The following is a 27,051-nucleotide window of genomic DNA, read 5'->3' on the forward strand; positions in this document are numbered from 1 at the left end:
AATCTTTAATCTAGATCAGGTTTGTCCAATTTGATCTCCGGAGTCAAAACGTAAATCGATGTAAAAAAATTCAATGTTAGTAAAACTTTAGAAATATAAAGTGTTGATAAGCGTCATTTAGATGCGTATCAACACTTTACAGTCCCTGAAATCTTATTCACATTGAATTTTTTGCGACGATGATTTTGCGTTTTAGCTCCAGAACTCAAATTGGACAGGCCTGATCTAGATCTATATTTTACATTTTATATTAGATATATCTAACGTACCATTAAAATATTTCTGTACTTTACGTTAAATTGCTTCAAGGAAATCCTTCAAAATTTTTTTTTTCCGCAAACATAAAACAAGCGAGACTAATCATTACGGAATAAATGCGCATAATATCCTTGTAATAACTCGACAAATCTTAATCTAGTTAAAATTACTTAATTTTTTCTGCTTTTTTCAAAATGGAAGACTAAAAAAAAATACGGAAACGTTAATGTCCCCATTAATCAAATTTATTAAACAAGTATCGCGCGTACTTGTCCTTATCCTACTTGTACGTACATTGAAAAAAAAACGCACTTGCTCGATACAAGTGAGTGTTTACCCTTTGACGCAAATACATAGAAACGCGAATACAAGTGGATACGCCCGCGCCATTCGATAGCACCGCCGCTCGACTCGGTGACTTGAACGCTCGCCTTCGAATGTACAATGCACACCGTACATCGACGGCACCGTGCTGCAAAATCCTTAGGTGTTGATCGACGAGCGACTCGCGGATTGACGTTACTTCAAGGTACGAGCACGTGCTCGCACAAGCCGGCGTCGTCGCCATCGTCGCCGTCAATCGGACCGGACCGATTGAATGAGCGACGAACACACCACGCGCTGGGAATTTCCTTCGCCCCTCAACACAACAGTCTCAACACATCGATACGCCAAAATGATACGGATACGAAACGGTACCGCGAGCCCGAGTCGCACACACGCCGCACGAGTGACACGCGGGCTATATAAATAATACTTCGCGCTAAGTCAAACCAGTCGACTTGCAGCGGCCGTACCTGTCGCTACGCACAATGCAACGGACCTTCAGAGATCTTTAAATCGTCTCGACACTCTCTCGACCCCCGTCGCGCCTACTCCTGTCTTCTTCTATCGCTCATCTGATCAACCCTTTGCTATTTCGTTTCTCATCACTCGATAGTTGTTACTCTTACCGTTGCGCGCTTATCGCATGCAAGGATCTATCGGTGATATTTGATATTGAACAACTAAGCAATACATCCCTCAGGATGTCGCACGACAATTTGGGATTTACATCGAGCACGGTGAGTGGATGACACGAATGTAAAATATTGGAATGCATTAGGAATGGTTTTTATATAAGCGCAAGATAAATGTCTGCCGCGCGCGCGCGCGCGCGCGCGTGTGTATGTGTGTGTGTGTGTGTGTGTTTGTTTGTGTTTACAACGTCAAAAAGAAATTTAAATTGTCATCTGTTGATATTCCTGTAACGATTTTCCATACATAACTTATAAGTTCAGGCATAGAATATTTTCTTCGGTTTCTCTCTATCGAGAGGATATGTATTCTCTGAATGATTCGCGATAGATTTTTCTATTTCTTTACCTGCTTTTTGTTGTCATGTTAATCGTTATCTTTGAAATCATTTTGTGCAAACAGAACATCTTAATCTTAATATATAATTGTAAACACGTTTCTCTCTTTGTTCTCGATGGTAAAAACAGAGGAGCCCTGACATAAACGGAACTAAAAATCTAAATTTTAGGTAACAGCTAATTTTTAAAAGCATGATGTATGTTAAAGTATCATCCGAAAATAATAAACAATTCTCTCTCTTTTTTCAAAAGTAAAAGCAGTAGAGTGAAGCCTTGACGTAATCGAAGTAACGCTAGAAATGTTAATTTTAAATTATATTTAGTTATTTTTCTTTTCGAAAGGTATGATTTAGAAAAATCCGGAAAAATCAACAATATCGATAAAAAATATAAGTTTTCAAAATAAGACTCTATTGCTGCTCCATTTATCTTTAAAGATTACGTAATTTTTTTTTTAGCGTTTGTATCGCTAAAAAAATAACTCGCATAAGAATAACTGGTTACAAAATTATATAGTTTGAGTCAGTCGAGTGACGTTTCTTTTAAGATAATTTTAATGAGTGCATTTTTACATAAGAACAATGTTTATATTTGTACGTAAAAACAACTTAAAATTCTACACGCTCGTGTGACATTATATTTACATGAAAAAGGATAAATTTATGTACAAAACAGATCAAATTTTTTGTAACGTTTTGTCACGTTCAATTCTTTTTTTTTTTTTGTAAAAAAGAATCGAAATGACTTCCATCATTTTACAGTTTGTGATAAGGATATGCATATTTTTCTACTGCGTGCAGATTTATCTATAGGCATGCATAATACAAAAGATGATAATGTTAATAATGTTAAATAAGTATCACTTGAAAATGAGTTATTTTAATGGAATTTTTACGAATTACATTTAGAAACAACGCGCTAGAGTTTGTACACAAATTCAATGACTAGAGCAGCAATTGCGAAGCTGATTCCTTTTTCACGCATATTTTGAGGAAGATTTAATTACAGAAAAAATTAATTAAGAAAAAAGAAAGATTTAAAATTGGACTGAAATTTTCTAAATTAATTTAGAAAAAAACTTGTTTTAAAAATTTAGTTGACAATTTTGTACATTGAAGTACAAAAAATAAAATAATTTTATAAAAAGAAAAGACAATTATTATTCGCAAAAGGTTCGCGTTGCTCGAAATTCCCCAAAATTTTTACATTTAAAAAAAGATACAACATATATTCGGACATTGAAGAGAGAGAAAGCGAAGATACTGAACGCAAAAAGTGCGAACAAGCAGTGCAAACAGACCTAATATCTCTCGTTGCAAAGCGTACTTCGTGGTATTTCTTTTTATAGCAACGATTATGCAGAACAGGGATAATAATAAGCTCTCAACTATTGCACACTTGACATATTTGTAACGATTTGGCGATCGCGCGATGATTCGATCATGAACCAATCACGAGGATGGAAAGTTTCTATTCGTATTACACAAACGAAACTTTCGCACGAAGGACGATCATTCGTTCATCGCGTTGACGTGCGAAATGATGACATCGATGTCGTTACTGCTGTTTTTTTCCCGCTCGTTCACGATAATTATCGCCGACAATAATTAGCGATGAATTAGAATTGTTGCACAACGAGGAAATACCGAATAAATAAACAAACCGTGCCGACTTCACTGACTTGATATCACGCTTTCGCGAGATGTCCTTCTCCTGTTCCAACTCTTTCCAGGCCCACCTTTTTTTCTCCCTCGCTTTTTCTCCTCGCGCTGTCGAAGGCGACCGGGTACAATACCTGTTCGATCAAGCGCATACGATTATTCGAAAGTATCCGAATTGTTGCACCAAGTGCTCTAAAGGTTTTGTGCCTTTCCCTCGTAACGTCGGCTTGTGTAAATTTTTCAACGACCTTACGAAGTTGATTTCTTCGTGGTGTATATTTTAGAGAAGGTTTAATTATATAAAAAATGGACATATTTTATATATAATTACATAAAATATGTCCATTTATATAATTAACATTTTTTTCCCGAGTACATAAATTTAAATTGTACTTATCTATATACAATAGTCTTATGTCATAACCTTTTATCGATCGGAGCAGGAAACGCTGCGCCCATCGATTATCTTCCTCATCGATTATCGATCATAATAATTTTCCCTGTTATTTTTTTTCAATCGCTTCTCCACCTTCTATCACCAAATAAAGACGAAATATCTGAATTATCATAGTATTAATTTTAGTAAATGTATACGTTAATTACAGCTGATTACAGAAAGTGTATACATTTAAGCCCGATCTGCATAGTTGCCAACGCAGAACGCAGGTCACAAGTGAAATGTATGTCATAATATATTATAATAGGCCGCAGGTCACAATATGTAGGACGCCGGACGTTAAAGTGAAGCTCACCCAAGTTCCTGCAATCTATTATAATTAAAATTAAGATAGTTTATAGTCCTGCGACCTGCAACACGCATTCTATATCTTAGATCGGGCCTGAATTAACGCTTTGACATATATAACATCAAGGTACTTTTGGCACTGCTGGGATTTGAACTTAGGTCGGTATTTATAGTCCGTTCTATTTCAAGACCTCAGTTTCAAGTAATGTCTTAAGACGCTAATATGCTCTCTGATTGGTTTATGGTATCTTCAGCATTGGCTTAAAACCATCTTGAAACTTGAGCAATGTTTGTAGATTCTGCTCTTAGATTCCCCTTTATGAGCTATTTTCTCGGTACTTATCTATTTTACCTACATATTTTAATTGTTTATCTTTATGCACGCGACAATGTACCACGAATTCATAGGCATCTTTCTCAACAATAATATTATCTGACATTATGATTACTCAGCCTGTCATCATCCATCCATATCAACTTGGCGCATCGGTTTTTGGAAGTTGCATCTCCTTGATAACAATCGCACACGGATTATTTTTGTTGCATTGATAAGGATCGCGCGTGTTTGCTGCAAACAAGCATGAATCTCCCTCTCTTCTCTTTCATGCGTGTTGCATTCTCTCGAGCTATATCGTGAGATGTAATAAAGATGTAACTTCATCGAAGTTGATGAACAATTCGTGAATAATTGATAAACTGTTAATAAATAATCCGCGATTAGTTATTTTAATTTGTTCGCTTGCTGTTTGCGAACAGTTCATTTCAAGTTTGTTTTAGAAAATAAATTAAAAGGCGATAAAATAAAAAGAAAAGCAACTAATCCAAAATGAACACTGGATGTGGACGACATGTTCAGTTTTTGTAGATGTTCGAGAAATATTCGCGAACAAATCAAAAGTACTTACAGAGTTGGTGTGTATCTCGAAACGAGGTGAAAATTACAAAAATGAATAAATGTACTAATTAATTGTTAACCAATGGACAATTATAAATATTTTATTTTAAATTCTTTTACTTACATATATATATATATATATACATATATATATATATATATATATATATATATGTAAGTATATATAAACAAAACGAAAAAAAAAAAAAATATATATATATTTCGTTTCAAGATATCAATAATCGACTCTCAGATCGAGTAAAGGCTACATTCAGCAGAAAAAGCAGCTTTGTTGTAAGATAATAGTTTATTCTTTAATACGATTGATTCTTGCTCTTAGTTTCTTGTTGGACCTAAACGTATATAACCAATCATATTAAACAATCTCGTAATAGTAATTGCAAAACTGCTTTTTCTAATGAATCCATTATTCGACTTGAGAATTGTGTATTTTGAAACAAAATGAAAATCAAGAGTAAATAAATTTACTAGAATATTTATAATTTTATTGGTCATTACCTAAATTTGCTCATTTTTTGTCATTTCCATCTCGTTTCAGTTTGTAAACTGTTCGTTAATACAATTCACGAACTATTTTTGGATAATAAACGGTACCGTGATCTCAAAAATTGGAAATCCACAAAAAATGTAGGTATACACTGTCAATACTAAAAATCTATAGTAACATGAATTATAAATCTAATTAAATAAGAGGAATCCTACATTTGATCAAAGCGGATCTTATGCTCGTATTCATAGTCAGTTCTTATATTTAGGCTTCCTTAAATTTATCTTCAGATGTGTTCTACGAATTATTTTATTGGCTACTGAGCATCTAAAGATAAATTTAAGGAAGTCTTAAATACAAGATCTGACTATGAATACGGACATTAGTGCTCGAATATTTCTGTGTGAATTTATATACACCTCTGATAGATTGAAATTTCGCCGCATGGCGAAATCTTTTTTTGATCTTGGAATGCAATCATGAGCAGAATCAACGTAATAATGCCACTTGTTAAATTATCAAACAATTTAATAATTTTTGAGGATAATACATATCTTTATAAGAGTATTAATAAATAGAATATTAATAAGAATCTTAAATCTGTGAATAATTTTTATTGCGAAAAATATTGCTTTAGTCAAAATTCAAATTCGTGCGAACATCCTCATCATTCAATCACCATTAGATTTTCGGTACTGGCAGTGTATATTGGAATACGACCAAAGAAACAGAAGTTCATAAAAACTTCGCGCCAGATACATAATGTCGAAGAAATAAGAGGATCGATACGTAATACAATCGCAGCTGATTGAATCGTCTCCAAGATAACTTGAAATTCTGCCTGAGATACTGGTTTTTAATCTCGATCGACGACATTGTATAATGAACATATACGCGGCTTATCAATGTAATGACAGCCTCTCTCTATGCAATTACTATGCACATTGCGGACATCTAAAGCCACGTGCTGTGATCGGCCGCACGTCGGATCAGCACGCGGCTTTGACTCCTCTGCTTTCCGGCGGAAGTGCATGCCGTAACCGAACGTAACGTCAAGAGCGAAATCGTGTTGCGCCATGAAACGTGAAAAATCGCAAAAGTCATCAGCGGTTAAAACGCGTCTTCTGCCATAGAGCTCTTCCTCGAGCGGTCTGCTCTTTGATATTTATATTTTCTATCCCTTTCTTTTTTCCTTTTAATTCCTGGAAAACGATTGTGTAACTATTGTGAACGTTTACTATAGTTTCCTACTATCTGCCATAGTTTTCTACTTGTTTCTGTTTTCTTATTATCTTCCCCGATGTCATGCAAAAAATATAAATCGCTCATATTTTGAATTGCAAATAAATCCTTGGAGGCCTTCGATCATAATTGCTCTCACACTTCCAATCACGAAATGATACAGGAATAACCTTAACATTCCGAGGCATAGCAATATCGTAATTGCAATCATTTTGAGGAAACTGAGCGTTTTCGAAGCAGAATCAACTAAAGCCGTGCATAAATGTAATCAATATTCAAGTCGGAATTCAGAGTTATGTAAAGACATTGCAAAGATTGAATCAATTTTATTAAACGCAATTGCATTGTTTTAAGTATCGAAAACGCGATTCTTGATAACGAGGCAATTTTCATGCGCGTTCGACCGAATACACGTGAGAAACTCAATGAGGAAACTCCACGTTTGAGTTTAATGTTACGTAAAACAACACAATTTTAACAGCATCCAAGAGCGAAATATTTTTTTATTGTTAGTGTTATTTACATTATAAATAAAACTAATTACTTCTTGTGCATTTTTGAAGAACGAAAATTGAAACTTGCTATTTGCTTAATGAATTTTTCTATTAATCTTCTAATATATAATTTTTTTATTTATATCTTTCACTTCTAACTGCAATTATTAGAAATTTTGATAAAATAGAAAAAAATACAATTACCACGAAAGTAGATAAAACACAGAAAACTGATTTTTTTACATATTATGTAATATATGATTACAAAAATAAATTACCAAAATTTAAGCTATCTTGAAAACTTAATGAACGACGGAGATAACGAGATTATGACGATTTAAAGTGATAGCTGAGATACACGAAACTACGAAAACATATCTTGTTGTAAAATCTTTGTATCTCTATGTATGCGAAGATTTAAGATTATATATATATCCAAAGTACTTTGATAAGTATAAAAATAAGCTTTGTTGACTCGTTAATAGATATTATAAGATTAAAATCACTCATAGTTTATAAAATTTTTTTTTTCGTTTAACAAACACATTACAACATAGAGGAATTTTATCAAATAATATATTTCATTAGATGAAAATTTTATTATTAAATTTTATATATTGTATTATATGTACAACATTGTATTTATATATTATTATATTTATCATATATATATATATATATATATATATATATGTTTAATTAATATTTATGGAGAATTATGTTATAAAGAAGTATTCACTTCGAGTGTTCTTCGAATGTTACTTCGTGTTATACTTGTACGCGTAATAAAATTAAAACAAATCATAAGGAATTTATTTGCAAATTAGACAAATATATGTAGAAAAATTGTCATCAATTTTCAAATATTAAAATGTGATATGAAATATTGTAAAATAGTGAATAAAAAAGTACGGACGAAAATGTCGAAAAGCAACATCTTTTGAGTGCACTTCACGTTGTCACGACAATTTGTTAATTATATCAGAATTCAATATCAGTCTCATTGATTAATAATGATTATCATCAATCAATAACACGTCTATACATTATTTTAATCGTTTTTTTCTTCGGCCGTCGTTAATTTATCGATTTTTTATTGTATTTATGAACTTGGTTCGTCGAATGTAACAGCAAACTTATCAAGTTTGGTTACTATTTAGTACTTACCAACGTGTGTTTAAACATTATAATTGAGATAACTATCTATAACATAATAACATAATAATAAATATCTATAACATAATAATAAAAAAAGTTAATTTTTTTATTAGTGTTCCATTCTGATACCAAAGGCAATTTTATTCGACATTTCACCATCTATTTTTCTGTAGTATGAACAATTAACACGTCTATTAGAGCGTGCGCTAATCATGGAATTTTTTCAAACTCCGTAGTATTCCACCGGTTTTCTTCCACGCCTAATCTTGTCACCTGATTTGAGAACTTAATAATCTGTACTAAAATCGTATTTTTTTTCCATGATAGGCAGGTAACATCCACAGACGTCGAAGTTAACAATTACAATTTATAACAATTATTATTGACTTGCTGCATCGCATCGGATTGATAATAGCCAATGCAAAGAGTTAATAAAGTTACGTGTCTCTGTGTATGATGATATAATCCTTTATATTCGTATTATACATGGATTCTTTGATTTTTTTGTTAATAAAATTATATTAGTTTGTTAAAGAAAGATATAATTTTTAAATTAAAATAACGAACAAGTCAATTTTGAAAGATAAAGGAGCATAAAAGCCAAACGCAGAGTGTCAATGCAATTATATATTACTTTAATTTACATATATCGATAAACATTTCGATCATATATCTGATCATTCTGAGTATCACAAATTAAAACCAATATTAAATGCTACTTACAATATTATCGTTAATTCATTGTCTACAAAATATTTATATTAATACAAATGTCCGTCATTGTGAACATAGATACAAGATTAATTTCTGAAATAATTTTTATAAAAAGACAAAAAATGGACTTAATAAGCAAAATAATACTGAGAGACTTCCAGACATATATTTTTCCTTTCTTTATCAGCTTCCCCCTCTTTAATCAATCCCCTCTTTTCCACTTATCATTTCCTTACTTATATTACATTATACTCGTGTTTTCTCTATTTGTCACACTGAGGGTACATGTCTTTTTGAGATCTTGTCAATGATTTTTAATATGCGATACTTTGTGATTTGTCCATTGGCGTGCGGTTTCGACTCACAGGTACTATTAAAAAATAACTTCTCTTAATTTCCTTACTTATAATTTAATATATTTTCGATTTTTATTTCTTTGATGTACTATTTGACTACTTGATTTTTCATTCTGTATGTTTTGTCATATTTAATGAATGATCAACACATAATTCAGATTGGGATTTATATATAATTTGTATTTTCCAAACACTCTATATATGTAAATTAAAGTAATATATTATTGCATTGGCAACGTGCGTTAGCTTTTATGCTCCTTTAGCTTTCAAAATTGAAAGATAATGTACATATAATCTCTACGTACGATTGAAAATTTGTATGTAAGCTTTATTGTGTTAGTTAGAAACTTAAATTAATTTTACGTTCAATAAAAATTTATTTACAACATTTTATCAGAATTAAAAACACTACTTCATAAAAATAATGCATTATCGATTTTATTACGATCCGTTACTTTTTTATAATGTTAAAATAAATTATTAGACTTAAAAGTTATTTATAAAAATTAATATTAATTGTAACAATCAATATTAAAACTTAAAATTTTAAGTTAGTCATTACAAGTGCTTTTCTTTAAACTTGTCTCATAAATTTTCTATAATTCTTAATATTATTAAGACTTAAGAAACGATCGTATGAATACATCAAATACGATAGAGTACGTCAACATGGTCAAATAATGTATTATTCGAAACATTTAACTTTGACCGTATTGGCATTCTCTATCGTATTTAATCTTTATATTAATGTTTTTTATATACATGTTATCTATAAGAATTAGATTATAATTTATAAACGCATATTTTATTACAAATTTTTAAACATTGTTTTTAGATACTATAATATCATTATTAAGAGTGCATTCCAATATTGCTAATACTGAAAATTTATTGTTTACGTTTTACAGATTTTCAGTATTGACAGTAAATATATACACACATTCACACACACATACACACACACACACACACACACACACACACATATATCAGACAATCTAAGATGTAAAGATCCAAAATCAATTTTAATATTTAAATTTCTATATAAATAACATATTTCTATAGCTAATTAAAAATAATGCAATCTATTGAATAGATCTAAAGATAAGGAATTAAAAGTAATGATAGGAAGCTTTGTTATCGTTACTTTAAAAAAAGTACAATCGTTACAAAAAGAAGTAAAATAACGGTAGTAGCGTTATAAATAACGCGTTAATTGATAATTCTCAATTGCATTTTAATTTCAAATTTACTTCTAACGCATGAACGCATGAATTGTTAATATATGATTGTAAATAAATTTGCAATGAATTGTAGATTATAACAATTTGTAAATTTATTTAAAATTAACTCAAGCGTTAATTTAAAGTTTTCTAATAATAAGCTTTTATTCATTTTCGAAGAAATGAACTTTTATGTAGAATAATGATATGAATCATACAAGTCCGATTATGTGGAATAAATTATCATCGAAATGTTGAAAGGATTTCGCTTTGATATCGCATAGATTAGTTATTTGTCAGTGATAATATAAACACCGGATGCCCCGATGGTAAAAAGTAAACGTCAAATACACGCGAGTCATTGGAATTATATCAGAGATTCTCAAGTATAATACAAGAGATACGAAGCCTTATAGTATTGTAAATAAGTGAATCTAACAAGAGTTGATAAAGACATTTACATTTCGCGTCGGAAAGATAAGTAGAAGATATGCGGAGCATCTACCTACCTGCTTAACTATGTTTACGGCTTATGTCAATTTTTGTACTGATGCTTACACAACGCATGATCCGTCATTAAACATGATCTTTAATCGGACGTATGCACGTTCTAACGAGTATAACGTTACAATTGTGCGAGGTAATGCGTAGGATGACTAAAAAAGAGTCATATATAGGTATATCTGTAATCTTATTTATAATGATTTATCACCGTCACTAATGTACATAAACATTTAATATTTTTTATGGAGAAATGACAAGAAAACTTCGGCGTCTTCGGTGGTTACATGCGAGAGAGTTAATATTTCTCTCAGCAGTATCATTGGTAATATGAATAATGCGTTAACAAGATAATCATATTTTCTCTTCGGTGATTTAATACATCATTAATACGACACTAACCTCTTTTAATTTTTTGATGCGCGTTAATTGTCAAATTTTAATAATTCTATTATTGTGTATTTGTATCACGAAGAAATAGAAATTTCGAAATATTGTTTATATTCTAAATATAAAACTTATGTAAAAGAATGTATATTTATGTCTCAACACAATTAATAAAAAAGTGCGAGATTTTTTATTTCTATTGTATGTTTTGTGAGAATCGAAGAAAAAAAGATTCTATCGCAAAAGAGTATACCTATTATCAGATGCAATGTTGCGTTGTTGATATAATATGTGAATATAACGGCAAATTTTTCAAAGCCCTGTTAGCAAATTGAATAACAAATTGAACTTTTATATCTGTGTATTTGATTTTTAATATTGATACAACCTGACAGAATCTTCCACTGCTCGACATAAATCATATGTACCGTTAATGACGCATAGCATTACTTTTGTGGGCGTATTGTTTTGAAGGACATATTAAATGGTCGCATCCGCACATTATGCAATTTGTACGTTTGCACAGCGCGGGGTAAGAAAATTTTCTCGTATTCGTCACGTTGATTTAACTGCACATAAAGATGTACGAACCGCTAGAAATTATGTAGATGTCAATTGACGTAATGTATACTTTAGAATCGCGTGAAGATTATTCTTTAAGTTGCAATTTGTACTGTTACGTCGAAAATTGATCGAGCGAATATTTAATCAACATTTATTGAATACCTAAATTTTTTTAAATTTTTCTTCGTACAGACTATAAAACTGTGCTTAAAAATCGTAGCAATTGCGTATATGACGAAATAGGTATTCGCTTTGTGCGAAAACAGTCGAAGAAAAATATTTATCATTCTACGATTTAAGATCGCAAGAAGATTGTTGTTTTTTAAGGCCTAGTCTCACAACTCTTAATCAATTCTAGAATTGAAAAGAGATAATGAATAAGTTGAATCTCGGTTAAGAGTTAACCGTGAGTTGTAAAATTGGGCTTAAGTCACATTTTTTGTTGTATGGTTACATCAAAAATTGTTCGAATTAATGTTTGACTTACTGAATTCCTGAATTTATAAATGTTTTTTTTTTTTCATATAGACACAAAAACTGTGTTTGAAAACCACAGATGTTTAAGTTTTCATATGACGAAATAAACACGTTTTGCACATAAACTACCAAGAAAAAAAAATTTGTTACTCAACAATTTACGTTTAGTCACGAGGAATTTTGTTTTTTTTAAATCGTAATTTATACGGTTACGTTCAAAATTGATTAAGCGAATATTTGATACTTATTGAGTTTCTCAACAAATCTTTTGTCATGCAAATCGTAAAACCTATACTTGAAAGAGCTTATTATTATCTCGATTCGCGCGTAATGAAATAGGCATTTGCTTTACATGAATCAAGGGAAAGAATTATTTATCGCAACAGAGATAGAGTAATATTAGTATACTAATATTAGACGATCGATTGATTCAATCAATTGGACTTAACGGAAAAAGCCGGGCTCCCTTATTAAATTGCTATCTATAATCATTCATGTCGCAATGGCTGCAAGCGTGGAATATTACAGAAATATTAAAGATAATTCAAAAGCAAACGTTCGTATGTTATCCAAGCAATTAATCAATGTGCCATATGATATTTATGTTTATTAACTGTTGAAGAATTTTCAAAATTTTGTATTTTTTATTTATGTCAATGAACTTGTAAAAATTTCAATATTGATTTAATAAATACATTTATTGCTGAAAAACTAGCAAATCCGATATAACTTAAATTGTGAATGTATATTGTATAACTAAAATAATACCGTAGAAAATGCATAAACCTTCTTTTTAAATGCCTGTATAACATTCACATATATTGTATATGCGCAAGTGCACTCATCAGGCGATAACATCTTATCGTAATTCTTTAGTATCGTTATAATTATTATACTTGCATATATATACAGTGACAGATAGTAAAATCGGAATCAATGATCGATACGGATTTAACGTCATGTATATCATTCGAATACAAGTGTTCGAATACAGTGTGTTATAAGCAATAGATATGATATATGACATGCAATAAATATCAGCGACAATGATAGATACCTCGAAAATTGTATATTGTGCATATGTATCCGAAGAAAGATTTAAGATACATTTAAAAAATCATATTTAGATATATTTAAACTTATTCTAATTGCACTAGACAAAAGTTTGTGCGTTGTTTACACAGGACAAAAAATTGATACTTTATTTTATAAGACTTTTATAGTTATAAATAAGTATGAATTTTTTTGTTTAATGAGAATCATTTATTTTTACAGGATGCTTTGCAAGATTTGAAAAAGTCTTCTTCATCTAAAGATTATCATGAGTGAGTATCTAATGTCTAATATAATAAATTTTATATAAATATACAGAAAATAGGCTGTTTATAAAATGTACCTACATGAATTATTTTTCAAGATTTCTATCTTCTAACTTCAATATAAAATTAATATAGAAAGGTGTCATTACGCGAGTTAAATCGACACTGACTACTTTTTTTTATTATTGTAATAAAAAACAAATTTCAACACAATAAATACAAACAAATTTCATTATTGTATCATAAGCCTTAATTCATGTACCTAGATTGTTTAGAACGCATGATTTGTATGAAAGTTGTATTTTTACAGCTACAAATCGACCGAAAAGAATGATGGTATTTATGTCCTGGAACTCGAAGATAAGAAGAAGAACGTATACGAGCAGGAAAATGATTATGACCCATATGAACATAGAGTGGTAGAACATCCGACTAGGTAAGTTTAATAATTATTTTATATATATATATATATATATATATACGTTTTATGTTAATTTATTTTATTTGTGATGTAATTTAACATGGGAAATGGGAAATGGGTAGTTCATCGCATGTATAAGAGATAAATATAATTATTTATATTTATTAATTTTATGCTTTTTTATTCCTTATACTTTTTAATACTTAAATTCAATAAAAGACAATCCTTTCAATATGATAGTATTAATATTAATATTAATATTAACATTAACATTAGTATTAGTATTAGTATTAGTATTAGCATTAGTATATATCGCAATCCTGCAAGAAAAGTAACATAAGTCAAAATGTTTCGTATTATGTTTGAATTGTGTTTTAAGTACAATCAGGAAACGTGATACAAGTTAAATTCAAATACTTTCTTAAAAAAATGACATAAAAGAAAAATGATTAAGACAAATTAAAATAAGAGTAGTTTTTAGGATTACATAATTTAAGACGTAATTTAACTTAAAGATATATTAATAAAATTAATTATTGCGAGGATGCGATATATATAAATAAATTCAGTATAGTACAATAAAAAATGTATGTATATATTTATACTTATATATAGAGATGAAAAGAAGGGGTGAGAGGCATATGAATATTTGTTGAATTGTTGTTGACATATGAATATTTTTGTTGTTTTTATTACTAAAAATATAATAGTATTATTAAATCTAATTGCTAAAAGATTAGACGCACTTCTCTTTAATGAAAAATTAGTAACTATCTAAAAACGATAAATGATAACTTGAAAATAATATATCTTTAGATATTTGATAATTACGAAAATATATGAGGTATGTGTGTGTGTAATACAATCAAAAAAGGACATCTTCGATGGTAAGATATAACGTCTCTTTCCATTTTATTATCTTGATAAGTTTGACGATATTAGCAATAGTTTTTCTTTGCATAAACTTTTAATTAATAAAGATCATAACAAAACAGCTATCTGGCGATTGATTGTCTGATATATGTATTCTAAATCGTCCAATCGAAATTGATTAAAATATCTGATTTATTGAAGTGTTAATTAAAGTGGAAAACGATACAACTCGTCTCATTCAAGGTGACCAAGAATATTATATAACTCGTATTATTTCCTTCGCATGCGAAATGACGTTTTCCTCACACGCCCTAATTGTCTTATTAGCGTAATTTTCTAATCCGATTAAATCATGTCGAATGACTCGATAAAACCTCTTTACGAAACGTGGAATGCATGTGCTTATCATATTTTACATATTAATTATTATACTGCAGAGGTATTAATAACTTATATTGATTATTAATAATGTTAATATATTTTATTTTAATGTTATATAATTTTAATATATTGTAAATATAATATTCAATATAATGTGTAAGATCAGGAAATTGCGCACAAACGTTATTTCTTTTGAAAATCTATTCAATTTAAATATTTTACAATTTTAAATCTAATTTCTCTTATTTATGTTATTCAATTATTGGTCTATTTTTTTTCTCATTATTGTTTAAGACAATTGTTAATGATCAGTCGTGGCAAATGTGCGGTTTCTTCACGTGCGACGTGATTTTTCAGCTATGCGGAAACCATGCTTCACCTAGTGAAGGGCAGTTTGGGTACTGGGATCCTCGCGATGCCGAAGGCTTTCTATCATGCCGGATACGTTGTCGGCATAATAGCCACGATCATCATAGGACTTCTCTGCATATATTGTATGCGAATTCTCGTTCGCTCGGAATACGAACTGTGCAAAAGGAAAAGGGTGCCGGCCATGACATATCCGGCGACTGCGGAATCCGCTCTGTCCGAGGGACCGATGTTCCTCAGACGGTTTTCTAAAGCCTCTATGTGAGTACATTACACTTTTTCCGGCGTAACTTTATGAAATAAAATCTACAAAGAATTATATAAATATCTTCCTCTTATATTTTGCGCAACATTGTTGGTAAGAATAATTACGATAGTTAAAATGTAATAAGCAACGGTATTTAAGAGTTATTTTATATTATCTTCTATATTTTAATATGGAAATAATGGCTGTAATTACAACAATAATAACCGCTTTTAAATACATCTACATAATAAAAAAAATTTTCTTTTATATTTATAGATACGTAATAAATACTTTCCTGCTAATCTATCAAATGGGTACCTGCTGCGTCTATATAGTTTTCATTGCTTCAAATTTGCAATCGGTGAGTACCTTTGCTATTTTCGATTTATATTTTATTTTCATTACTCACCTAATACGATGCTTTTTCGATATGTATGAAGGACTTAAGTCGACTTTAGTCATGTTCAATATTAAGTAAAATTCTATTCTTTTGGGTATTCCGTATAAGATTGTAACATACTGATGATATATTGATAAAAAAAATTTGATATTAATAAATTATGTCATCTTTGAACGGACGAATATCAAATTAAGAAAAAAATCAACTATCGATTTTATTGAAACAATATTAAATTCGATATTACGATACCTATATAATTTTTGAGATACGTAATTTTACAATAATTCAATCTCATATATATGCACATTTAAATTAATTTTATTTAGTACTCGTTTATACGATATTTATTGATAATCTGTTTGAACTCTTTCGGTGGTACTCAATCAATCTGATATCGCGTATCTGCATTACAGCGCGTAGGCTGAAAAGCAAATAATCTAGGTCAGGGAAATACGTCGTAAGAAAATATGCAAGTAGACAGTTACTGATAATTAATGCATGTACGATTGAGTCAAGGTGATCGTACCTAACACAGACAGCCGGTCATCGACATTCTCGAGACGTTATCGAGATCGAAATCGAAAATGCGAACTTGCTCGAGTTTCGCTTTGAAAGTGCAGTTTGTCTCATAAACTTTGGCTGCATTCCACTTAACGCTTGCATTGCTCGCGAGCATCGTTTGTCCTTGTTTAACATTTGATAAATGACAAGGATGAAATGATTCCACGAGCGTTGTGACGCAGCCTTTATTAGTCTGATTGTGAGTCAAATTCGATCATTCTTATGTCTATATACAGGTGCCGATTGAGAAGTTGTTTAAAATAAAAACATGGTTATTATTCTAAGTAGATAAAATACGTAGATAAAATAAGTAGACAGAAACAAATTTTAAATATTATGTTATGGAAAAAAACCATTCAATACATTTTTTTATTAATACGTAATGTGAGAAAAATATAAATGTGAATTTATAAAAACGAACATTACGAAAAAGAATCAACAACTTGATTATTACTATATTGATGTTTGCTTTCAAAATAACGGCCATTTGAACTCACATAATAATCGAGGCACTTTAAGAACTTAACATACTTTTTAACATTACACGTTGATTACCATGATGATTATCCATGACGAGCGACTTTTTTCAGACGCATCAATAATCACTAATGATCGGTGTTATCGGAATTTTTTAAAACGTTTGTAAAGTATTTTGTAAGCATTTGTAAAATATAAATATTTAAAAAAATTAATAAATATAAAAAATTTAATATAAATTTTTAAATGACATAAATAGTTACATAACAATATGAAGTAAAAGCACAATTAACTATCTATGGGGATAAAGTCTTATTTATATACTCACATTACAATATTTCATTACTAAGGAAAAAATGATTTTTGTTGAAATGATTTTTGTTTAAAAATTTAATTAGATGTAAGTCTAAAAATAATTTTGTTGAATCATCAAAATAATTATGTATATAGGACACTCAAGCATAATGATAATGTTGCAAAAAATTTTGATTTTAACAACCAGTTTATAAACGTTCTATGATAATTTTATCATTTTGATAGACCAGTAAAATTTTTAGATCTATGTATCCAATTAAATTTTAGATAAAACCGTTCTTTTTGTATATGTATTTATAAAGAAAAACTCTATTATGGCTTACACGATAAACACATACAAAAATTATTGAATGAATAAAATGAACAACGCAAATTAATCGTAATGTCTTCGAAAATACCACATAAATAAATAAATTTATAAAAAATGTTCTTTTATCAGAAAAAATCTTCGGAATATAGGTACGTTATATGAGAAAAAATGGTATATTAACAGTATTGAAGCTAATAGTGATCTGATTGAGAATATAATCTCGTTAATTTTTAATAGTACATTTTAATAAAAAACAAATAACCTTCGCATTAAAACAAGACCATAACGCATATTTATTTAATTAATACTGTTATTGAATTAACAAAATTATTTTTAATTAAACTGTCATTAGCTGTTATTATTAATAAACATATTTTTTCCGTGTTTTACTGAACTATGCAATCAGCAAAATTTTCAGTATTCTTTTACGTATGTTTATTTTTACTAGTTCATAAATGTTACATTTTTCTGGCAACATGTTAAAAAATGACGAATTTTTTTTGTAGAATAATGTTCAATTCATTTAATTATATTGATTTAATTATTACAAAATAACATCTATTTAGTTTTAACGACTTCTCAATTGTCAATTTTCCTAATAAGTAACTTGCGTTACTACGTTTGACATATACGCAATAGACAGGTGAATGTAAGCGTCATATGTAAAATGTAATGTAATTGCAAAGAGGACGACATTTTATACAATATCCTCGGAATTTTTCCTTATCGGAGAAAAAATTATTTTTTACATCATTATACTAATGTATTTTAATATTAAATGATGAAAGCGGATTGTAGAAATTACATATTTACGTCAATCGTATATGTCAAATGAATATATTTACCAATCGCATTCTCATCCCATTCTTGTATTCCATGTATGTACGTCATGCGAAGTCTAGTACATCCGCACCGAATGATTTATTATGGAATTTCACTATCTCACCGGTCTCACAAGAATCGTTGCAGCGGCGCAAAACGAATGGAATCTTATCACCAGTATAAGATTAAGTAGAAGTAAGAGTCGCTCTCGGATAGGCGTTAACTTAAGTACCGTTCACACGATTACACGGTGTATAATAACGCAAGATAATTTTTTGTTTAAGTTTTTTTTTTTTGCAAATAAACCAATACTCGATCGTTAACACTCATTCTTGACTTAAATGCCGTTGCATGGCAGATTGGACGGAAAGACCGAATTCCTGCAATCCAGCCATATAGAACGCAATTTTAAAAAGTTATTAAATCCTCAATGTATTCTTGTCGAACGAGTCAGTCGAACGAGAACACTTTGATTCGCACGCGAAGTAAGAGGCAACATCCGGAGAATTGACCGGTGATCGCTGATGCTTAACAGATATTTCGTGGAATACGCTCCATATACGAAAAGGAATTTTCACGCGCTGAAAATGCAGTTGCACCGCGATGCGGTTATAGTGATGCAATTTTGTGAAATACGACGGCGCTAAGCCTTATGTGGATGACACCTTAGCCGCGGATTGGAAGGCGTTGCGTAGTGCGCGCGCGATGTAATAGATAGTTAACTATCGTTACGACACATATGTTACGGCATCTAAGTCGGAGTGTATGTGTGCAATGGATGCAACGCGTGCGTTCCGCGTTGAACCATGTTGAATGCCGCCTGTATTCGTGGCGAACGAGCGTGCCGCGACTTCATGGTCGGATGTGAAATGAACGGAACTATGTACAAAGTTGTACATTAATCGTTTAAAGAGTCATATAAATATCAAAGTCCTTAAACTGCGATTCTAAGTATCGGAACAGACTATTAATAAATTTCAATTACATCAGATATGAAAAGCTAATGTAGGAAAATATAGGAAAAATTATGGAGAAGATTATAAACTAATATAAAATACTACATGTAATATAATTTTTGCAATCTATAAAAATATAATATATAAAATAATATCAATATATAACATATTTTTATGTATGTTTTATATATATTATAGTATATAGTATATCTTTTTAAAAATTACGAAATATTAAGTATGACATATAATATTAATTATAATACAAATACAATATTTAAAGTTTGCATTGTATATAAAGTTTTATTATATTTTTGATAATTTGAGCACATAATTCGGATATGAATGTTATTGATAAATATTTATACCAGTAATGTAAATGTTGAATAATAATGAATAATAAATCTATCTATAGTACCTAAAAATAGCAAAGAGACATCAAAAGAACATATAAAATTCTTTCTTGAAAAGAAGGATAATAATAGGAACTAGGAAAATAAAACGATGCTATTTTTTATATAATATTTATAATATATAAAGAAATGATGCTATCAGTGCAATTTAAATATTCGAAAAAATCCGAAAGAGTGATTTATAAGGAATTTTCAAGAATTTAACTAAGGAAAGAATCCTAGAAACCAGTCTAATTTTCATACATATTGCTTAGATATACTCTAATCTTAAAAGCAATCGAATAAATTATTTCTACAAGATAATTCTTTACGGCGGATTATTTGCTCCAGCAGATTCGAAGCAATTTAATGCATGTTATATAACAATTCAATAATGAACACGATAAACGAAGCAATTACTCGAGACTTTAACTACTAAAAGATGTTTTGACTTAAATACTAAACATAAATGATACAATTAATTTTGTTTTTAAGATTTTAGTACCACTAAAGAATTTTATAACATCTCATTTTATAATATCTCAGTAAATCTTTGAAATGTGAGATGTATACATATATACAATACAATATATTTGATCGAATATAGAAATTCTTTTATTTAATTAGATTTAAAATTACAAACATAGATATAAGTATATAGAAATTTTTATAATGATACCTTTATTTATATGTACACAAAAATGTGCGCAGTAGCATAGATTAATTTTATGATTAAATCAAATCACATATTGCATGTAGTTAATTGATAACGTAAATTGGTACGATCAATATCACGAAGTATTATATAGCTATTTTAATGATACAATCGATTGAAGGCAATATAACGAAAAACAGCTCTATTGCGTATCATCGCAATTGGTAAATTCCCTAAACAGAAATCTTCAAGGTGATTCAGATTTAAGTCATAATGCATAAGAGGAAATTATTTTGAATTTCTTTTATCGAATATTCATTTTTATCGATATTAATTTTAATTTCTCTAAGCAGCGTAAGACATGTGTATATAACATGTAAAGTGTATACAACAGTATATACACCTTCGATTGAACGATTAATAGCTAATGACAACTGATTTGTAATTATCCGTTTACATAACGAATACAATTCGCCTAAAGCTGTAGATATATTAACTTTCAAGGGTGAATTCAATATCGATTGCATGTCAGCGACATGTTGTTAAATCTAGCTTATGTAAGACGAAGGCTAGATTCGACCTGGTGGTAAACGAAAACTGTTAAATGATAGTAATGCACCCATTTCCGCCTGTCCTTGAAATCAAAGCGTAATTAAACGACAACACATCACACGTGCGAGAGCACTATCATCGTATAACGTAACGTATTAACAAAATATTTGCGAGACTGCGTGGCGTCAATACTGACTTTGAAGTTCACGAGCTCTCAGAATTATTAAGTCTAGATGTAACAACGCCATATGGTATGCCAAGCTATAATTTAAAATTCTTGGAATCGTGATAAATAGAATTTACGAACGTATGATTCAAAGTGACCATAATGGCAATAAAATAATTTAAGTTAATGTACATCATTAATTGTACACATAGTGACATTTATTTTGCGGTTTTAGTATTTTTTTCTTCATTCAGTACGTATGTATATGTTATGTCGGTGTTGCATAAATTAGCAATCTGAGATACAATGACGCACGCATTGTGAAACTTTTTTACTCATGTTCACGTTTATTTGGAATTATAAAAAAATTGACATTCGTTGAGAATTAATTCTATCGGAGTAATTTTGCAAATGTTACACGATATAATTGTATTTTTTATACATCGAATGATTGAGAAGAGCTGAGCTGACGAATTATGGCATGGTATATGTTGTAATCAAGCATCTTGAGCTTTTATTTGTATAACTTATTAAAATAAATAAGTTTTTTTTGAAAAAAAATTGCACGTTTAACAATGATAGGATAATAAAATGAGCAAAAATGTATTTTGATAAATAATAGCAAGTGATTTTTTTTTCTATCAATCTTTTCAATTTACTTTTGGATTTTTTAAATTTTGCTATTTTGTGCAAATAGAAAATCAATTTTCAACGAAATTCCGAATGAATGAGAAGATGAGCGAAAATAATCAGTTATCGTGCGTCGTTATGTTTTCAGATGCTACGTGATTGAAACACGTAAGTGTCGTAAACTGGGGCGAAAAGTTTTCTATTGAGGACGTACATAGGAAAGATGATGAGAGATCAAGATCGCATTGACGAGAAAAAGAACGGTATGTATACGCCTCAAGAAAAATCCAGCACTTAATTATACGCATTCAATGTCAACGGAATGTGACAGAAGGCAGAAGTGCTGATTATATTCCTCTCGACACATAGCTGTCAATATGATTAGTCGTATTAACGGAAGTAGCATCGTTATCCTTCCAAGGCCTGCTTGAAATATTTCGAAGATTTTGTTATTTTTATAGGTTTGTGACGCGTAATACTATTTAACGCGTTATAAAATGCATACGGCATCGTATATTTAATCGATTTTTTTGTTAAATTATGAGAAGTTAAAAATTATATATAAATAATAAATAAATTCAGACGTCTGCATTCGATATATAAAAATTGCATGTCCATCTTCATCAATAATTTTTCATGAACAATTTTCATTTAGGAATAAAAAGTCTATAGGAATAAAAAGTCTATAGGATTACATCTATAAACGTCTATAAACGTTCATTCATTTATTCATATATCTTAATATTAAGTTTATTATATATTTTAGAATATAATTTGTAGGCGTAATGCTCTCGTTAAGCATGCAATATTTTTAATATTGTATTTAAAATTAATTCACAAACAATCTTTTCATTAAACGTTTAATATTGTATTTAAAGATTAATTGACAAATAGTAGCATAACTCTTTCATTGATATTAAGTGTCTTAATAAAAGTCTTAATAATTAAAAATTGAAATTCTTCTTTGTGCAAAATTTGCTTGATAAAAAATCGAGCCGCCTCTGGTAATATTAAGTAAAGTTTAATTTTACATCTGAGTGCATTATTAAATAATCAATTATATTTTTGTCTTTTAGGGATTGAGCCCATATTTCACAATGGAGCTAGAGAAATACATGGCGATTATCCTGTTACCTTTGATCTTAGTTAATTACATCAAGAATCTTAAATTTTTGGCACCGTTCTCGACGCTAGCGAATGTTATTATGCTTACTGGTATCGCTATTATACTCTACTACATCTTCCGAGAACCATTGTCCTTCGAGGAGCGTGTGGCATTCGGAGAGGTTACAAATTTTCCGCTTTTCTTTGGCACTGTTCTATTTGCTCTTGAAGCCATTGGTGTAGTAAGTAATCGAGAAAAAAACAGAACATTTTATGTACAAGAGTCTTAAATGTAGTTTATTATATTAGATACGATAATAAATAAGCGTGAAAAGAAATAGAAATTACATTTGCGTATTAACGCAAATTAAATTTGCGTAAATTAAATAGAAGAATAATAATGAAAAAACTGTTTTTTTTTTATGGAAAATATATTAGTCATTTATTTATATACTTCTAAAACTGCGTTCAATTTGGACTCTCACGCACTAACTTCAGTCTCGCTATTTTTCTTCTGTATGTAATAAGTGACAAAAATAAAATAAAGCTTACAATATATGAATACCTAAACTGAACGCAACCTAAGGTACAAGTTCTTTTTGTTGCAATTTCCACGTGCATAATAGCTTTAGGCACTAATTATTTTAAATTTTTTATATCTATATCGTTCCTGAAGATATATCCGAAAAGAACCGTACAAAAGTTTCGACTATACAGATTATTTTCTGTTTATTTACAGATCATGCCATTGGAAAACGAGATGAAAACCCCTAGATTTTTTATGACATCATTCGGTGTCCTGAATATTTCAATGGGCGTCATAGTCGCGATGTACGCTGGCATGGGATTCTTCGGATATATGCGTTTCGGCAGCGAAATCGCTGGCAGTATCACGCTTAACCTATCTGCCTATCATGAAAAGCTAGGAGATGCAGTGCAAATTCTTCTGGCTATCGCCATCTTTTTCACGCATCCCATCCAGTGTTATGTCGCCATTGATATAACATGGAACGAGTATTTGAGTCACTACTTCGAGAAGTACCGCTTTAAATTGTTCTGGGAGTATGTAACCAGGACTGTTATAATTTTAATTACCTGTGAGTACATTTCGATATAACTTTATCGCAGACAGATAATTCTGAATTCAAATGAAAATAGCATATCTAACTGCATATAATAGCATATCTATCTGCTGAAGAAATTCTCATAATATTTATATGATATATTTATAAGAATTTTTTATATTTTAAATCTATGAAGATTTTTGAAAAATAAATTAAACTTTTTTAGATTTTATAAAAATTTTCTTCAGAAATTATAAAATGAAAAATTTTATTGTTAGAATATTTCAAAATACACGTTACATAAAGAATTCTAGAAAAGGACTTTCTCAGCATCCCTTATATGTGTGTGTGTGTGTGTGTGTGTGTGTGTGTGTGTGTGTGTGTGTGTGTGTGTGTGTGTATCAGAGATATACTATATATATTTTATATTTATATATATATATATATATATATATATATATACTATATGTGTGTAGCATATCTCTGATATAGAAAAAAAAGAAAATTTATCTGTATAATCCCGTTTAACCAGTTTGTCGATACATTTTAGTCGCTCTGGCGATCTCGATCCCGGAATTGGATCTCTTCATATCGCTGTTCGGCGCACTTTGTCTATCGGGCCTGGGACTGGCTTTCCCGGCAATCATACAACTGTGCGCCTTCTGGAAAGTGTTGGGACCCACCGAAAGGAAGATTATGGTGGCGAAGAACACGTGTCTGATGCTGATTGGGACCTTAGGCCTGATTGTGGGTACCTACACGAGTCTTCGCGAAATCATCAAGAAGTTCTCAACATGAAGCATTCAAAAAATTGTGCGACAAAACTGTGGGGTGGTGAAGTGACAGAAGAAAAGACGGAAGTGATCAGGAATCTTTCTTCGCGAGAAAAGACGACGACGCGATACGTAGTTAAAGTTGATCATTGCTAAAAGTGAGTGCAACTAAAAATACATGGCGCAGAGTCATTGAAGCTGACGGACCGAAATAACGTTAACTTCTTATGGCTCGTATCACACTACGGTTTCGACTCGTCGGGAATGGGATAAAGTTCCTAAGTGCATTCGTTGGTTTTTTTACGCATGATAAGACTGCGAGTGAAAATACGGACTGTACAACGACGCGACGAGTTCTGACTCGCATCAGCGTCTGCGTCAATGACGGTACAGCAATATATATAGTATATATATGTATAAATATGTAAAAAGATTTTACTTTTATTATAAATAAAAGTATTTTATTTTCATACTGCCGCCCCTTTTGCTTCTGTATTCTTCTTCGGCGTGGGCGACTTCTGAATTAGTTATTGTCGTAACAATTGTGTCATTTAATTACAAAAACATACATCTCTGAATGTTGTTTTTTTATTTTTATTTTAAAATAATAAAAAAATACATATAAAAATACATATAAAATACTGTAGATACATTAGGCTGTAGATACAGGCCCACAAAAAAGTACCCTATGTTGGAACGGAGACTCAGGCTATTCTTATGTATTTTAAGTTGCTGAATACGAATCGGACATCAAAATAGGACTATCCAGGGCAAATTTTCAATCTAGAGCGAAAAAAATAGATCAAAAATGGGAAAAATAGGTCATTTTTTCGCTCTAGGTTGAAAATTTATCCTGGATGGTCCTATTTTGATATCAGATTTGTATCAGCGACTCAAAATATATAAGAATAGCTGGATCTCCACTTCAGCACTTCAGGGTACTTTTTTTTTGTAGGCCTGTGTTATTATTGTGCGACGAGCACAAAAAAAGCAGGTCATTGTCTAAAAGAACGAGTACATTCATCAATGCCATTCTATTATCTTTTTGTGTTTTATATAAGTTTTCAGACGATCAACATTGATTATTAACAAATTGATATTATCTTCCTGCCTGAAATGAAGGCAAAGAATCGTTTCATTTTTTTAAAAATAACTATATTTATGATATTATTTTTATATTGTACATCACAAAGATAATCAAAAGTTTTTTTTCTGTGGTTTGCGAATTATTTTTACAATTGCTTGTTCACTTGGATAGCATGATGTATACTTAATGAAATATTACACGTAGAATATATTATTTTATTTAGTATACATTCAAGATTTAAGAAAGTTGTGGTAAAATTACGAATGAATAAAAACTTTATGAAATTTTTGTATAAGCTTTGTATGAAAATATCCTTTATAAAATAGAAAATATCAAATATCAAATATTAAATGTTAAATTTTGCTTTCAAAAAGATAATAAATATTTTTTTAATTATAGATCATTGGCAGAATGTTTGCTTTAATTTTTAAAAAAACTGTTACTATTTAAAAGAACTTGTTGGTAAACACTTGTTAATATTTATTATTATATACCCAAATAATTCTTTTCTTTAATATTGTTATCTAATAGATAAGTAATACTTTAGTTAATTACTTCAAGTTTCCGAGAAATTGAATTATTCCGATTTTACCGGTCTGGTATGTAACTTTTACTTTCAATCAGTTTACCTTGATTAGCCGA

General features: G+C 30.1%; 1 protein-coding gene across 2 annotated transcripts; it reads left to right on the top strand.

The window, feature by feature from the left end:
• Positions 1–998: 998 nt before the first annotated feature.
• LOC105146226 (proton-coupled amino acid transporter-like protein acs) lies at positions 999–25,792 on the top strand. 2 transcript variants are annotated; one of them, XM_011056353.2, is made up of 8 exons: positions 999–1,322; positions 13,814–13,863; positions 14,168–14,293; positions 15,890–16,162; positions 16,425–16,509; positions 23,458–23,727; positions 24,225–24,582; positions 25,100–25,792. In XM_011056353.2, the coding sequence occupies exons 1-8, from the start codon at positions 1,287–1,289 to the stop codon at positions 25,345–25,347; spliced, it is 1,446 nt and encodes a 481-aa protein (XP_011054655.1). In that variant the 5' UTR covers positions 999–1,286; the 3' UTR covers positions 25,348–25,792. The 2 variants fall into 2 exon arrangements, with proteins under 2 accessions (XP_011054655.1, XP_087261074.1); XM_087404948.1 differs by lacking the exon at positions 999–1,322 and having other exon boundaries at positions 13,838–13,863; positions 14,154–14,293.
• The last annotated feature ends 1,259 nt before the right edge of the window (positions 25,793–27,051 follow it).

This window comes from Acromyrmex echinatior, chromosome 3 (assembly GCF_024713525.1).
Source record: "Acromyrmex echinatior isolate Ae372 chromosome 3, ASM2471352v2, whole genome shotgun sequence".
Classification (NCBI taxonomy): domain Eukaryota; kingdom Metazoa; phylum Arthropoda; class Insecta; order Hymenoptera; family Formicidae; genus Acromyrmex; species Acromyrmex echinatior.

Coding starts and splice junctions, on each gene's coding strand:
- LOC105146226 (XM_011056353.2), top strand. CDS start 1,287: ATGTCGCACGACAATTTGGGATTTACATCGAGCACG. Junction 1,323..13,813: donor TGGGATTTACATCGAGCACG/GTGAGTGGATGA, acceptor TTATTTTTACAG/GATGCTTTGCAAGATTTGAA. Junction 16,163..16,424: donor CGGTTTTCTAAAGCCTCTAT/GTGAGTACATTA, acceptor TTATATTTATAG/ATACGTAATAAATACTTTCC.